This window comes from Ambystoma mexicanum, chromosome 6p (genome assembly GCF_040938575.1).
Source record: "Ambystoma mexicanum isolate Mex_15411 chromosome 6p, UKY_AmexF1_1, whole genome shotgun sequence".
In the NCBI taxonomy this organism is placed as follows: domain Eukaryota; kingdom Metazoa; phylum Chordata; class Amphibia; order Caudata; family Ambystomatidae; genus Ambystoma; species Ambystoma mexicanum.
The window spans coordinates 639,757,421-639,773,848 of NC_090935.1; the positions used below are offsets into that span (position 1 = coordinate 639,757,421).

At 49.3% G+C, this 16,428-nt stretch overlaps 1 protein-coding gene across 1 annotated transcript in view; it reads right to left on the bottom strand.

The window, feature by feature from the left end:
- Positions 1 to 1,594: 1,594 nt before the first annotated feature.
- The window catches only part of BTF3 (basic transcription factor 3), a 128,025-nt gene continuing 113,191 nt past the window's right edge, over positions 1,595 to 16,428 (bottom strand). Inside the window, exon 6 of the mRNA XM_069627501.1 lies at positions 1,595 to 1,881. Coding sequence (XP_069483602.1) covers positions 1,835 to 1,881 — 47 coding nt within the window. The 3' untranslated portion in view covers positions 1,595 to 1,834. The remainder of the gene's footprint in view (positions 1,882 to 16,428) is intronic.

The following is a 16,428-nucleotide window of genomic DNA, read 5'->3' on the forward strand; positions in this document are numbered from 1 at the left end:
TGCCAGAGAGTTTGCGGCCTTTACTGTGGTCGCTCCCACAGATAGCACTATTTTGCCAAAGGCATCCTGGCGTCTCGCTTCGTTTTCAGGCGGAGTCGTGCACTTGTGCTGGGCCTTCGCCTTCCTCGCCGCTGCTGCCGACACGCCTATGCTGACGTCCCCTTTCTCTCCCCGAAAGACAATATGCAATACTCCGCGGTAACCAGTGGATGTTGGACCATATACACAGCATGTGATTCTAGCAGATTAACAATCATCAGAAATTAAAATCACAAAGGGGTAGTGGCTGAAAATGGTTCAAACAAACGCGTCTTGGAAACCTTTATAATCAATATAAGTAACTCTACGATGAGGATCCTCTGCACACACTCCAGTCTTGTTAAATCTTGAGCAAGTAACCACTAACCAGCAACTTTAGCCCATTAGAGGAGCCTCAACGTCCCCTCTGGTGGCCGGATCAGTTCCAGTGATGGGTACCTTTGGGACAGCCACATGACGCTAGGACCACCATAGTCCCTCCCAGCTTGCAACCCCTGGGAAGAAGTCACTGGGAAAGGATGTCTTGCAATGGAAGCAGCATAACAGTCTGTACTTCGATTAAGCCAGAAAGTGGGGAGAAGCTGGTCGACTGAAGACTTCCTCCCACCATCGGAGTCTGCAACCAAGTGTACAAACCGAGATGGCGTTGCAATAGAAGCACAAATCGCATAGGTGTCTGGGTGCAGGCATTGTAGACATTGTGTGAGGACTGGAGGTCACTAAGTGATGCTAACTGGAGTAGGAGGGGGAACCCGTTTAGCCCCAGGACAGGCAGATTAAAAGACTGACTGAAAACCCCAGGAGACAAGAGGAGAAAAATTAAAGACAGAAAAAAAGTGGGAAAACTCTGCAGGTGCACGGTCCCAAATGTGCAGAGAAAAGTATTAAAGGGGTCAAGTCACCTACTACCTGCACTGTATACTTTGTGTGTCCAGTGAAAGTTGTCAATGATCAATTCCATTTCTCCAAATGTTATGCTGTACATTTATTTCAGTGAATTTCAGACAGCAGGCTACAGGTGTTCGACCAATAAGCTTACACGTGGAACGCTGATCTGTACCCATTACGGTTGCATGTCTCAACACACGAGCCACATTGTCAGGAATTCTTGGAGATATATATGCCCTTACAGGTGTTTTCACCTTAAGCATTGACGTTGCGCTGAGTAGGACCTTCGCTGGTCGAAACATGTGTAGTCTTGTCTAACATTGGACACTTATTTTAAACAGGTGCACAGAGTGCAGGAATTAGGAGACTTAACCCCTTTAGGAGGGTCTCTGGTGACGTTGGGGCAAGGTCACCTACAGTCTCTATCCCTGCGGAAAGGCCCTCTTGGTGGGGCTGTGGCCGAGTATGCACCAAGTTCAAATAAAAGTAAAGGAAAATTATTTTTTTTGGGTGCTGCAATAAATGACCGATCCTCTTGGACGGAATCTCTCAAAAGTGTGGAGGAAAAGGGGCAAAACAAAGCATTCCAACAAAAATGGTATCAGTGGACTGTTTGTGTAAATGACAGGAGCACTAGCAGACGTTTCAAATTAAGCAACAGCAAAGATATTTTTATGGACATTTTATTACTGCCAGCATTTTCCACACTCGTGGCTTTTAACCAGGCTGCAAAGAAGAGCATTGTGTGCGTGTAATCCACAATGAAAAGAAGAGCTGCAAGTCATGGGAGTGTAGAGAACTCATCAGGAAACGTAAGAAACCATTCAACGGAAACAAAGTCAAAGTGCAAAATAGCAGCAGAGTTCCAATGTTTCAAGTCAGTGCTTTTGTTAGTGAAGTCACTTGTTCAAATTTCCTCATTCTTTGAAGCATCGTCAAAATTCCCAACAAGATCTGTAAGAAAAAAAGTAGGGAGAAAAGGTTTAATAAAATTCACCAACAGGTCTAGGGAAAAGATCTGGTCAAGCAAATATGTAACAAATTGGCCTTTAGCACCCCAGGCCCGGGCACCAGCCAATCTGGGAGCTTGGAACGCGGGCTGACACTACTAGTGCAAGCCAGCGTTTCAAGCCGCCTGATGGCCGGTTCCCCTGCCTGCCATCTTCTACCCACAGGACCTGCTCCGCCCCACCCTACTTAACCGATTGCGGTGGCTGCGCCTCTCCCAGTTTGGCCGCCATGGAAATGTAAGAGGGGCTCCATACTGAGCCCTGCCTTCAAATTCCATGGCGGTCGTGTTGGTGTAGTAATTTCTCTCTGTAAAGGGGACGCCGTGAGGCATCCTGTTCACGGTGAGAACGTTGTTTTTTTTTTAAAAAGCACCCGTATAGCGCACTATACAGGTGCTAATGGCGATATGCCCTAAGGTGGCGGGCTCATCCTGTAGTAAACAGACTGTCACCCTCCTTAAGGGAGACTTGCTGCGCTCGTGCCCTCAACTTGGGCGGCAGGCAGCTATCTACAGGGTGGGCCTGCCACCTCGCAGCATACTGCCTCAAAATAAGATTGCTGCTCATCATTCTGCTTCAAACTATTAACGCACATGCTATGTAGTCTTGCCTGTTGGTACAATGTTGATATGCAAGGCTCCAGACTAACTTTTCACCTAGGGTATTATGAGGATACCCTCATAATAGCTTTTGAAGTTTATTATTTATCTGTTTCTCCTCTGCTTCGCACTTTCCACCCCCCCCCCTTCCATGCACTTTTCCCCTCCCCCTTCCCTCCTCTCCCATGCACTTGCCCTTTCTCAATGTCACTGGGCCTTTGTGCTCCCCTGTTCCCCTCCCTTGCCTTGTTGCGCTCTGAAACAGTTGTGTACGAGCGCAATAGAAATACAATATCACTATCAATAGAAGTAGCAGTCAGAAAGCAATCAAAGGACAAGCGAAAAACCTTGTGGCATGGCCATGTTTTGGTTTCGAGCCACAGTTAGTAGCCAAACGCAGTAAGGCTAAAACGAAAAGCACCAACAAAAACACACTGTTAGTGCTATCGCCAACTTGTACATTTAGCACACCTAGTGTAAGCAAAAATCCTCTGGAGTGTTAGTCTAGGGCAACAACAAAAGTGTACTACACTGTAAAATGCGTTGTAAAATGATAAAAGTTACAAAAGTGGTACAAAAGGTACCAAAGTAGTACCATCAGTATCAAGGCTAAGGGAAACAATGTTTACCAGTACCGACAACCTGAAAGACATGTCAGTTTCCCCATAAAAGATGAGCAAAACCCAGTGTACTGAAGCAGGAGGCTTCACTGCACTGTATAATAGGTGATATACAAAAATGTAAATAAACATTTTGGGGCGCCATAAAAATGATGAAAGGTGCAGTAAAGAGAAATCTTTCCTACCACCTACTTTCGGTCACAATCTCGATAAAAAAAAGATGGGGCCCCTTGTCTTTCCTAGCCGAGTGTCAAATACTATTGTTAAAACCGGGTTGTAATTAAAGAAAGACTGGACAACTTAACATTTCCTGAAAGATGACCTCTTGTTCGCGTTCAAAGTACAAAGGTGCCACGCATTGTCTATGAGGCGCAACTCCCTTTCCTTGCGTTCACCAGAAGAAACCTACAATAGATCAAACAATTCCAAGGGCAGGGCCCTGCACACATTAAAAAAATTAGGTGACTTTTCATTTAGTTTCGTTTTGTGCCAGGTATCCCCTAGGGAGGAGGAGGAGAGGGGGGGAATGGAGGAGGAGGAGGAGAGGGGGGGAATGGAGGAGGAGGAGGAGAGAGGGGAATGAGGAGGAGGAGAGGGAGGAGAAGAGGGCGAGGAGAGGGAGGAGAAGAGGGCGAGGAGAGGGAGGAGAAGAGGGCGAGGAGAGGGAGGAGAAGAGGGCGAGGAGAGGGAGGAGAAGAGGGCGAGGAGAGGGAGGAGAAGAGGGCGAGGAGAGGGAGGAGAAGAGGGCGAGGAGAGGGAGGAGAAGAGGGCGAGGAGAGGGAGGAGAAGAGGGCGAGGAGAGGGAGGAGAAGAGGGCGAGGAGAGGGAGGAGAAGAGGGCGAGGAGAGGGAGGAGAAGAGGGCGAGGAGAGGGAGGAGAAGAGGGGGAGGAGAGGGGGAGGAGAGGGGGAGGAGAGGGGTCGAGGGAGGAGGAGGAGGAGAGGGGTCGAGGAGGAGGAGGAGGAGAGGGGTCGAGGAGGAGAGGGGTCGAGGAGGAGGAGGAGAGGGGTCGAGGAGGAGGAGGAGAGGGGTCGAGGAGGAGGAGGAGAGGGGTCGAGGAGGAGGAGGAGAGGGGTCGAGGAGGAGGAGGAGAGGGGTCGAGGAGGAGGAGGAGAGGGGTCGAGGAGGAGGAGGAGAGGGGTCGAGGAGGAGGAGGAGAGGGGTCGATGAGGAGGAGAGGGGTCGATGAGGAGGAGAGGGGTTGATGAGGAGGAGAGGGGTTGATGAGGAGGAGAGGGGTTGATGAGGAGGAGAGGGGATGAGGAGGAGGGGAGGGGATGCGGGGGAGGAGGGATAAGGGGAAGGGGGATGAGGGGGAGGGGAGGAGGAGAGGGGTCGAGGAGGAGGAGAGGGGTCGAGGAGGAGGAGGAGAGGGGTCGAGGAGGAGGAGGAGAGGGGTCGAGGAGGAGGAGGAGAGGGGTGGTGGAGGAGGAGAGGGGTGGAGGAGGAGGAGAGGGGTGGAGGAGGAGGAGAGGGGTGGAGGAGGAGGAGGAGAGGGGTCGAGGAGGAGGAGGAGAGGGGTCGAGGAGGAGGAGGAGAGGGGTCGAGGAGGAGGAGAGGGGTTGATGAGGAGGAGAGGGGTTGATGAGGAGGAGAGGGGTTGATGAGGAGGAGAGGGGATGAGGAGGAGGGGAGGGGATGCGGGGGAGGAGGGATAAGGGGAAGGGGGATGAGGGGGAGGGGAGGAGGAGAGGGGTCGAGGAGGAGGAGAGGGGTCGAGGAGGAGGAGGAGAGGGGTCGAGGAGGAGGAGGAGAGGGGTCGAGGAGGAGGAGAGGGGTGGAGGAGGAGAGGGGTGGAGGAGGAGGAGAGGGGTGGAGGAGGAGGAGAGGGGTGGAGGAGGAGGAGAGGGGTGGAGGAGGAGGAGAGGGGTGGAGGAGGAGGAGAGGGGTGGAGGAGGAGAGGGGTGGAGGAGGAGAGGGGTGGAGGAGGAGGAGAGGGGTGGAGGAGGAGGAGAGGGGTGGAGGAGGAGGAGAGGGGTGGAGGAGGAGGAGAGGGGTGGAGGAGGAGGAGAGGGGTGGAGGAGGAGGAGAGGGGTGGAGGAGGAGGAGAGGGGTGGAGGAGGAGGAGAGGGGTGGAGGAGGAGGAGAGGGGTGGAGGAGGAGGAGAGGGGTGGAGGAGGAGGAGAGGGGAGGAGGAGAGGGGTGGAGGAGGAGAGGGGTGGAGGAGGAGAGGGGTGGAGGAGGAGAGGGGTGGAGGAGGAGAGGGGTGGAGGAGGAGAGGGGTGGAGGAGGAGAGGGGTGGAGGAGGAGAGGGGTGGAGGAGGAGAGGGGTGGAGGAGGAGAGGGGTGGAGGAGGAGAGGGGTGGAGGAGGAGAGGGGTGGAGGAGGAGAGGGGTGGAGGAGGAGAGGGGTGGAGGAGGAGAGGGGTCGAGGAGGAGAGGGGTCGAGGAGGAGAGGGGTCGAGGAGGAGAGGGGTCGAGGAGGAGAGGGGTCGAGGAGGAGAGGGGTCGAGGAGGAGAGGGGTCGAGGAGGAGAGGGGTCGAGGAGGAGGAGAGTTGAGGGGGAGGAGAGTTGAGGGGGAGGAGAGTTGAGGGGGAGGAGAGTTGAGGGGGAGGAGGAGAGGGGTTGATGAGGAGGAGAGGGGATGAGGAGGAGGGGAGGGGGATGTGGGGGAGGAGGGATGAGGGGGAGGGGAGGAGGAGGAGGAGAAGACACCTCTTCCAGTCATGATGCACGCCCAGTCCGTCCGACCCCCTCAGGCCAATCCTCATCCCAAATTTACGGATCTGACTTGCCAAATTTTCTTACATTGACTACATTCATGCCAGAGGCTTTTTACCTAGGAGACCTGCTGCAGATACAGGTACGGGCCTGGAGTGAGATTAACACCATCTGCCCTTGATATAGATATTTCCATCGCTCTTGTACACAAATGTTTCAGAGCGTGACAAGGCAAGGGAGGGGAATAGGGGAGAACAAAACAAATGATCTTACTAGGCCCAGTGGCATTGAGAACACGCAAGTGCATGGGGGAGTGGAAAAGTGCATGAAAGGGGGGAGAAGTGCGGAGTAAAGGAGAAGCAGATTAATAATAAGGGTAACAAACAGTGATACTGCAGCCAGCAATTGGCAAGTGCTAGGTTTAAGGCAGCAGACAGGGTAGGTCTGATGAGTGCAGGATGAAAAGGGGGCTGGGGAGAGGGGAAGGACTCTATGGTTACAGATACAGACCCCAGTGCAAGGGGTGGCACGGAGGCAGTGCGGGAGGGTGGCAGGGTGAGCTGGTACCTGGGCCCGGAGGACAGAGGGTGGCCAGGTGCACGGTGCCAAGAGATAACAGATCTGCAGTGGAGGGAGGGGATCCCCCAGTCATGTACTAGATCGGCCAATCACACGGCGACTCAGACTGCAGCGCCAGCACAGTCAGCCGCTGTACGTTTCGGGCGGGGTGCTTTCCGATTTGTACACACCCACGGCCCATCCCCAGCCTCTTCCTTAATTATGTATGCCGGTCTCCGCTCAGCAACTACGGTTGCTTTGGGAACCTACTCACAGGGCTAGACAGCGCTGCCTGTATATACAGCACCATGCACTCGCTGGTGAGAGCTGACTATTTTTGAATCCTTCCCTCCACGAAGGACGACGCGACATCCAGCACTCTGCCTGTGCGATTCAGCTTGCAGTACCAGTCGTAGGCGCGAGGGTGATTCCTATACTAGGTACGTCTGACACTATTTTTTGCTTGTCACTTGTCCAGACTAACACCAGTCGTCCTTTTAGGTACAGTCCAATCTAACACTGGACCACTCTTCCTCTGTGTCCTCTCTTTAGCTGAGGAGTCCCCGGACATTGTATCCCATTGGGACCATTACCCGCCACATGCCTTCAGCCGCCTTTGACACCCCAGACTAACATGTGCAGTTGCTTGCGCACTTCCTTTGAAATCCCTCTACCTGATTCGTGCTTACCGGGAGGACTTTCGCGACAGGTGCAGGGACCCTGGGATCTATGTGTGTGACAGGAGAAGGGGGCGTTAAGCTCCCGTGACAAGTTTTCCCTTCCCCCACAGTAAGCTTTTTTTCTTTGCCTATTAGTTTCCTATGCCAGCAATTAATTTGCTTCTCTGAAATACCTTTAAGGTTGTACGCAGTTCTTAAGGCCTCCCCTCTCTTTCTTTTGCCTTACAGGGGTCACCACTCCAGCCCTGAAGAAAGAGGCCATTTAGCATTTTGCATTATATTGCCGCCGAAACGCTATAATGCCAAGGGGGCATCTACCAGCTCTGTCTGTCCCAGTGGACGGTTCAAGACAGCTTCCAACAATTAACTATTTTGGCCACCTGCAGCGTTGGCTTAAAACTCCAGGTGCCCCACAGTCTATGAGCCAGACTGTTAACTTTATTTTCGCTTGAAAGAGTTTCCAGATATTTTTTTTGTGCGACTCCCATATGAGCCCCTGGTGTAAAATACAGGGGACTGTAACTCTAGGTGCCTTCAAATCTTGAGTCAGGCATTTTGAACAATATATTCCCTCTTTTCTCCCTGACCCTCATACTAACTCCTGATTTTCTTTGATCAATGGACAGGAGAGAAAACAAACCAAATGATAAGAGATGAAATGTATCACATTTGACAAATTGTAATTTCAAAAACCACAAATTTAATTTGTGGAAATATTGTGTTCACATTGACCATCACATGAAATCTACACATTCATTACATCGTATCATTCATTAGGTTGGCCATTGAGGGAGGGGTATTGGGTAGGAGTGTTAGGGTTGGTAGAAAAAACAAAGAAAAACAAAAACAATGGTAACAAAGTTAGATCGTTTGTAATAGTGAAGACAAATTGCGCACATAATTCAAATAGACTTGGTGTGTATGGTATTTGGTTTAATCTGATTCTGCTTACCCAAAAGTGCTAGTTTGAACATGTACTCTTTAGGTCTTTCTTAATTTCACGGGTTAAGTCCCAGCCCCAATGGTGCTAGTTTGAACCTGTACACTTCAGTTCTTTACTTTCAAATCACAGGTTAAATCCCTGGACAATAGATAAATCGGTCAGGACCGCTTTTGTTCTACAATTTATTGTTTTGCTTTTAGTCCGTCTTTGGTTTAGTGACATGCAAAAAAAATCTAATGATATTTTTGTGTGGACTGTAACATACTTATAAAGCTTGCTTGGATATATCTTTCAATTAATGTACATATTAATCGACAAACATGCTCTGTTATCTCATTCGTGTCGTTGTTTAGTTATGCTTTCTTTTACGCGGATTGCGACAGACCGGCGTTAGTCTTTAGTTCACTTTTACAAAATGTTATTGTTCACAAAACAGGTCTCCACGTGTGGCTAAATTCGCAAATAAGCCCCCTCCCCCCCCCTAGGGAGCCCTCTTGCACGCTTACCTCCAGTATTCTGTCTCGTGCAAAAAAGTCCTTGTTTACACAGCGTCTCTGCCGTGTGCTTTCTATCAAGGTTGGGTTGCTTAGCAACGTTGTCCAGCGTCTCTCTCGACTGCGGCGGCCATGTTCTATACTCAAATCGAAATCAACGTGTTTACATGACAATTTAAATTCGAAGGTTAAAGTAAATCTGTGAAATGTTTTTGGTATTGCGTTTTAAGTAATGCTTGAATGAAAATATTAAGCTTATATATAATATTACCTCCTCTACTCCTGAAGTTATATTAACAGTCCTTTGACTACTTCTATCGCGGCAGCCATATTTTGGGCAAGAGTCAGATGTATAACATCGTTGATGTGTCATACACTTGGTGTTGGATAGATAAAAACTACTCTGTAGGGGTGTTGGACATTAAAGTGATGGTTAATTTGGGATATATTTAACACAAATGTACCCAAGAGAGGTCACGTTTACCCCGTTATTACAACTCAAAGAGTTTGATATTCAATCTTGTCATAGATAGACATAGATAACCAACCAAGTCGAAACTATTTACCAAGAAGCCTGTTTGATAAAGACGATTTATTTGCATGGGCACTAATAGTCGATAATATTTTTTGTCTGGAGTGAACTACTATCATCAAAATATTGGAAGTGTATCTGCATTTACTCTACATAGGAATTGTACTTGCATTCATTCATCGTTTAATAATAATTTGCTTTTGGAATGAGCAACTTTTATTTAAACAATGGAATTGTTGTTACACTTTCTTACATTTCCATTAAAAAAACTTGAACTGTTTTAGGAATTGTATTAGCTGAATGAATGTCAGCTATATAGGATTTGTGTGTTTTTTATAAAAATGAATTAAAGACGTTCATGATAATCATCATTTTTTATCACAATTTAAATAAAATAAATGATTTGATCTAATACCTCTTGCCTCGTCCTTCAGTTGCTCTCCTCATCTTGGCACCACCACTTGTTTCTTATATATTGCTTTACCTCGAGGTGTCATATTTTTGAGGTTCCCACCATTTGTTGGTTTTTTCTTCGATCATTTGGGTCATTCCATATTTGTCTTTGAAGATCTATGTGCTATTTGATGCATGTTCGCACATCGAACATGTGCCACATTTCCGAAACCCTTTTGGTAGTGGTGGAAGCCATGTTATTGCTTTTCATTTTTTACTTCCGAAAGAAAAGGGCTCAAAATGTTTTTTGATGGTTTTGGCAAGTCTATAAATCATGGATGGACTGTCTCCAATATATTTCTTCACATTCGGATCTAATTGTAACAAATGTCAATTCTTCAGGATTCTTCTCAAAACTCCATTATCAGCACAATAGGTAGTAATAAAACTGATTTCTCCTCTTTCAGCTGGTTTTGTTTTGATTGTGATTAGGGTACTTTCCCTGTTCAAATTAGATGCTTTCGCTATCGTTTTCTTTCCGTATCCTCTTGTTCTGAATCTACTGGTGAGTAATTTACATTCATCCTCATAGGTTTTTTGTTCAGTGCAGTTCCTACGGGCTCTAATAAATTCACCCTTGGGTAGGTTTCTGATCACAGAATTATAATGGCAGCTGGTGGCAAATAAGGTTGAATTTGCCTCTGTACTTTTTCTGAAAGTTTGTTTTGAGATGATTCTGTGAGACGTAGATGTTTAAGTCCAAGAAGTTAATCTGATTCGCACTTGCGTTGCCAGTGAATTCTATCCCCATTGTGTACTGATTTGCTCTTTCTGAAATGTTCTAGTCCTCCTTCCTCTCCAAATAAGCAGAACGTCGTCTATGTACGTCTATGTACCGCATCCATAGAATCACATTTGACTCGTAGGCTTCATCTATGTAAATATGTAATTTCAACTGAATGCTATAGTACCTCCGACTACAAAATGGTAATGGTTCTCTGAGGATTCGGCTTGTTTTCTATCTGTGTAATTTCTTACTCTAGCCTATTCAGTTGTTTACAAGTGGACAGCTTTATATGCACTCTCCTCTGCCTGCAACGGATTCATTGGTTGTGCTTATTTCCACTACTTTTATATGAACTAAGATTTTTTTAATCACTCTTTAACTGTGTCCGACATTCCTATTTACTTATTGTCACAGTTAATGTTTTGATGTCTTTACCCAAATTGCTATAATATGTCCAACATTAAGCTATTATAAACCTCTTTTTGAACCAATTTGGCCTTCTGCACATTTCCTTCTTGGTATCTCAGATCTGTGACTAGATCGTTTTTTTATTTGAATGGGGTGATCATAATAGGCTATAAATTATTAGCCTTGGTTCCTTCACCCTTGGTTAGCAGCCCCTCCTTTTTCTGTTGTAGAGGGGGAGCGAAGGCAGAAGCAAAGAGGAAGGTCTTTAGCTGCTTCCGCAGCTGGTGATGGTTCTTCCTTAAGTTTTAGAGTGGCAGGGAGGCAGTTGCAGAGGGAGGCCCCAGCCAAAGACATTTCTTTGAAAAACTGACAGTTCGAGGTAGAGGAGCGAAGAGCTCGAGAGGGGAGGTATTTGCAGAGGGATAGCTTAAGGTATTTTGGACCCAGGCCCCAAAAAGCCTTGTGGACACTGCAGAGGGTTTTGAATTTAATCCTAGCATCCGCTGGGAGCCAACAGATTTCAGAGCTGGAGCGATACGATCCCAGGGCTTGAGGCCAAGGACAAGTCTTCCAGTCCTGTTCTGGATTAGTTGCAGAGGGCGGAGAGTAGAGGCAGGTAGATTTAGAAAGAGGCTGTTACAATAGGCCAACCTAGAGAGAACCAGAGCTTGGCAGACCATGAGCTTCTGGGGGAAGGAGAGGAAAGGCAGAGTACCTCTGAGGAGGTGCAGTAGGAAGTTTGACTTGGAGACAGATGTGGACGAAGAAGGAAAGTGTGGAGTCAAAGATGACCCAGAGGTTCTTAGCCTCGCAGGTGGGCATAGGAGGAGGGCCAAGGGAGGCCGGCCAGAGAGTGAGGGGAAAGGATGGTGAAGGTGTTGCTGATGAGGAGGATCTCCGTCTTGCTGGCATTCAGACAGAGATCATTGGCGGCACACCAATCTTGAATGGCAGTTAGGCAATCAGAGATGCGAGTGAGAGGAGGTGGCCGAGGGCAGCCTGAAAATGAGTTGAGTCAGCGTAGCACTGGAAAATTGAGCAGAAAATGGCAATGCAGTGAGCGAGAGTTGCCAGGTATTGGTTGAAAAGCCAGGGCGAGAGGTTAGACTTCCTGGGAACACCACAGGTAGAGAGGAAGATAGATGATAGGAATGACCAAGTTGGACCTGGGAGGGTCGAAGAGAGGAAAGAGGTCAGCCAGGCCAGAGCCTTATCAGTGATGCCCAGGTTACCACGGAGACAGTTGAGCAGGATGGTATGGTTGACCGTTTCAAAGGCAGAAGAGAGATCGAGGAGGATGAGGACAGCGGGAAAAGATCTTCACGGATGTTCAGGAGAGCAGTTTGTGCTTCTGGCAGCTCTGAAGCCAGACTGGTGGTCATGGAGACAGCCAACAGAATTGGAATGAAGGTTAAGCTGAAAGATGCCCAACATTTCCAGGAGTTTGCCCAGAAAGGGAGTAATGGAAATTGGGCGATACTTAGCCGGACAAGAAGGCTCGGCTGTGGGTTTCTTGAGAAGAGGATGCACAACAGAGTGCTTTAGAGGGGAGGAGAAGGATCCTGAGGCAAAGGAGTGGTTGCAAAAATTAGCAAGGGCCGGAGCGAGGGTGTCAATATGGTCCTTCATGGTTTTAGAGGAACAGGGATGAACCTGTTTTGACAAGGCTTTCATAGATCTGACTTGTCTAGCGACCTCATCAGGGGAGAAAACTGGAAAGGACGAGAAGGAGGGTGGGGGACAGAGCGGGGTGGATGGCTGAAGGAGGGTCATCAAGCAGAGATGGAGGGGAGAGGGGGCGGGGGGGTTGACAGGATGTCGTGGGTTTTTGAGATAAAGTGAGAGGCAAGGGCATTGCAAAGAGCCTGCGAGGCAACAGGAGGGGTAGAGACTGCAGCAGGGTTGGCCAGCTCCTTGCAGATTTTAAAGTGTTTGGCCGAGTTGTTAGATGCCGCAGAGACACACGCTTGAATATGGACTCTCTTCTTGGCGAGGACAGAGTCAGTATTGCCTTTGGAGCAGGCGACAGGCCAGTTTGTCAGAGGATTAACAAGAAGCCCTCCATTTCCTCTCAGCCTCCCTACACTTACATTTAACTAGCTAGGTCGGAGTCATACCAGGAATTGCACTTGGCTTTAGATTTCAAATGGATCCTTATGACAGGGGCAAGAGCATCTAGAGCAGAGACAGGACTGTCAGGATGTGAGACAGCCAGAGGTGGGGGAAGGGGGGGGGGGCGATGAAGAGAAGGTGGTGGCGAAAGCCTCAATTGACACTTCATGGGCCGGACGACCGAGGAGGTATGTGGCAGTGTTGGGGTGGGGTTGGGGAGGAAGAGAGGCAGAGATGAGAGGAGGGAGTGATCGCTCCAGGAGAGAAGAGTGGTCAGAGGGAGGGAGAGGTCCGAGGAGATCAAGACATGAGTGTGTGCCCTGCAGAGTGAGTCGGGCCAGAGGGGAGGATGGACAGGGAGAGGGAGACGCAGAGGTCACAGAAGAGTACAGAGGAGGAACAAGTAGTCTGAATAGAGTCTAAATGGAAATTGAGGTCACCGAGGAGGAGGAGTTGAGTGGTAGAGGCCAGGAGGGAGGAGAGGTCCGTCCACTCAGAGAAATAAAGTGATCTGACCAGGAGGCCGGTAGATGGTAGCCACAGTAATAAAATGGGTAGGAGAGTGAGAGAACCTGCAGACAAGGCATTTAAAAGAGGACTAGGTCTGAGTGGTAATGATAGAGGCAGGAATCCACTCAGGAAAGATCAGGGCTACCCCCCCACTGGACCGGGTGGATCTGGGTGCGGAGAGGATCTTGTAGCCATCAGCGAGGAGAGTGTCAAAGCTTGTGACAGAGCTGGCCGTGAACCATGTCTCAGTTAGACCTATGCCACCACCTTTAAGAACTAGACCTTGATGTCCTTCTAGAGTTTGACAGCAGAGCGACAGTTGAAAGTGGCAATATGAAGACGGTTGCCAGCCTTAAAGACCTTCCGGGGAGGGGTACAGATCAGAGGTATGCCCTGCGGAGGAGAAAGAGCCCTGGGAGGGGCAGAGGAGGAGGAGAGAGAGAGGGCAAGGTAGGGGACAGCAGGAGAAGAGGGGAAATTGATGTGGCGAGGGAAGCGCCTATCAGTGGAGCCGATTGGCCTGACGGCCTTGGACCATGACTGTGCCATTAAGGTAGACATTAATGAAGACTTTAGAGGAGTCGAACAAAGCCATGAGAACTTCCCAACGAGTGTCACCATTAATGGCAGAGGAGGAGATAGGACAGAGCACAGATATCATATGAAGAGTCCAGGGTCGGTGAGGGTCTGTCTGGAGAAGTATTGGAGTAGGCGTCAGCGATAGGAAAACCAGGGTTAGAGGCCAACATATCCCTTTTGAACGTCTTCCTACCAGACTTCGTGAGAAGTGAAGGATAGTCAATGGAGAAGCAGTTAGAAAAGATAGCAGAAACAGAAAGCGCCATGGGGTGGAAGCGAGGAGAGGATGGAGAAACTGGGGGGGTGGGGGGGGGGGGGCACTAAGGCAGGTAGGTGTGGGACAAATGATTGAGGTCACTGGGCTGGTAAGTTACGAAGAAGCAACAGTATACAAGCAAAATACAGAGAATTTAGCAAAAACAGCAAGATGTGACCTAGCAAAAAGCAAGAACAGCAAGATGTGACTTTCCAATCAGGATGACAACATGGGAGTAACAATCAGAAAGAGCAGTGATAGTCAAAGGCGGTAGGAGTGAGTACAGGAGGAGGGAACTAACCCATAGTTCTGGAGGTGACAATGTCAAGGCAGTCCAGATTTCGTAGAGCATTGAGGTGGCAGCATCATTGTGGTTAAGGAGCAGGGAGGACTCCAATTAGCGTTACGGAAGCTGACAGGGAGCAGACAGGAGCCTTGAAGTCTGCTGGTCCTTGGTCGGATGGAAGAAAACACTAAGCAACTAATGGGAGTGCTGCACAGGGAGATGTAGTTCAGCCAGCCTCGCTACACACCAAAGAAAACCATGGTGACCATCTTGGAAGGGCCAAAAATCAGTCAAATACGCAGGCAATAGTGGGAAAACACGCGCCTTCAAAACAACAAGGCAAATTCAGGTATTAAAAAGCTCAAACACAACGGCACAATGAAAATGCTCAATAAAACTGCTTCTCAATTTTAAGCACATTTTGTTTTTTCTATTTTCGATTTTTCAGGTTCAATAATTCCCCTGGAGGTGCAGTAACGCACAGAAAGTGCACCTACCTATTGGAGGGGTCAGCAGCCAGGCACAACCTCCACATGTGCAGTAAACCGATCGCCAGGAGGGTAGAAACAGGACCTTACTCTCCGTGAAAAGCAGATGAAAAGATTTTCAAGGACCAGCGAAAGCTCACTGGATGCTGCCAGAGCCACATGGCTTTCCAAGGCGTAGGCCCTTTCTCTGAGAAAACACATTCCAGGTTGCCCCACCCTTCAAAGAAAAGATCTCTGCCGGGGGTACTGCCAGCTTTGCCAGGATCATTTGTTTGCACGCATGCCGCAAGAGTGCCCATCTGGGCCACTCTAGATTTGGGGATCTGAGTGATCTTTCGATCGGCTGAGGACAACAAAGGCCATCACCCATCCTTTCCAAACGGCACTTGCCCAGCTATTAGGACCAGCTGAGCCATATTCAACTACTGTTGACATGGACCCTTCTCCACTTAGGCCTTCAATTTTCTGGTTTGAATATTTGCTACCACCACCAAGATCTGCACCTGCGGTGGTGACTCCACCTAGGCCATCACCCAGCGATTCAGTGTGCACCGCAGCCGCCCTCCTACTCACCAAATCTTAGCCCCTTCAACTCTTAGTGCCAGCCAGGTATGTGCTTGATGTTCCAGTGCCATCCATTTTCAGGGCTAGTTGATTCAGCACGTGAGCAGTTACACACCATGTCCATCGCGCTGCTGTCCATTTCAACCAACACCTTTACAGGGATCTGAGGAGTGTTGGCATCAGGCACCGTAACCCAGCATTTGGTTAATCTCGCAGCACCAGTTCTGCTTATCAAACGTGGCCCACTGGCTATTCATTTGATGAACTGCTCCGTGCCAGAGAGCTAGGCTTCTTACCCCATTTAAAGTTTTAGAGTAGGCTCATATTGTTTCATCCCCAAGAGCTATAATCATATACTTTACCAGATAAAACTGGGGTTTCCGCGTGCCAGCTATCTGGAGGAAAACCTAGGAGGGAACCAGCTACTAGATAGGATTAGTTCTATACCCAGGTTAGACTAGATTTGCACATCAGGACCGCTAAGCAGCTCCGCTAGTTTTCTCTCTGGCTTCGCCCTGCCCAGGCATAGTCCAACATCTTTCAGGTCCCATTACACAGGCTCTTGCTTCACCGCCCCCGAAAGAGCGGGTAAGATTGGCCAGTGGTGCACCTGCCACGACGGGATCCCACATCAGCTGGCACGCACCAACCCTCACCTTCATTGCACCACAGGATTTCATTCGCCATCCTGACTTGCACAGGCGGAAGGCACCTTGGTGCGCGTTTCAAGGCATATATGGTGGGCAACCAACATCACCATAGACCACTGGTGCCATTTGTTGCCCACCACCCCTCCGGCATGCCAATGCGGTCATTGAACACAGAGGCCAGTACACCCAGAGTCGACAGTCACGCAGTGGGAGCGGGGACTCCAGTGACTGGCTGGGACAGTTGCTGGAGGGGGGGGAATGCAGCCGTCAAACCTCCCTCGCCACCGCAGACACAGCCAGACTGCTCCCAGGGGTCTGTAACACTCTCTGCCGGAGTGGTGAGCTGCCTGCCCACAGGTGCCTTCCCAAGCA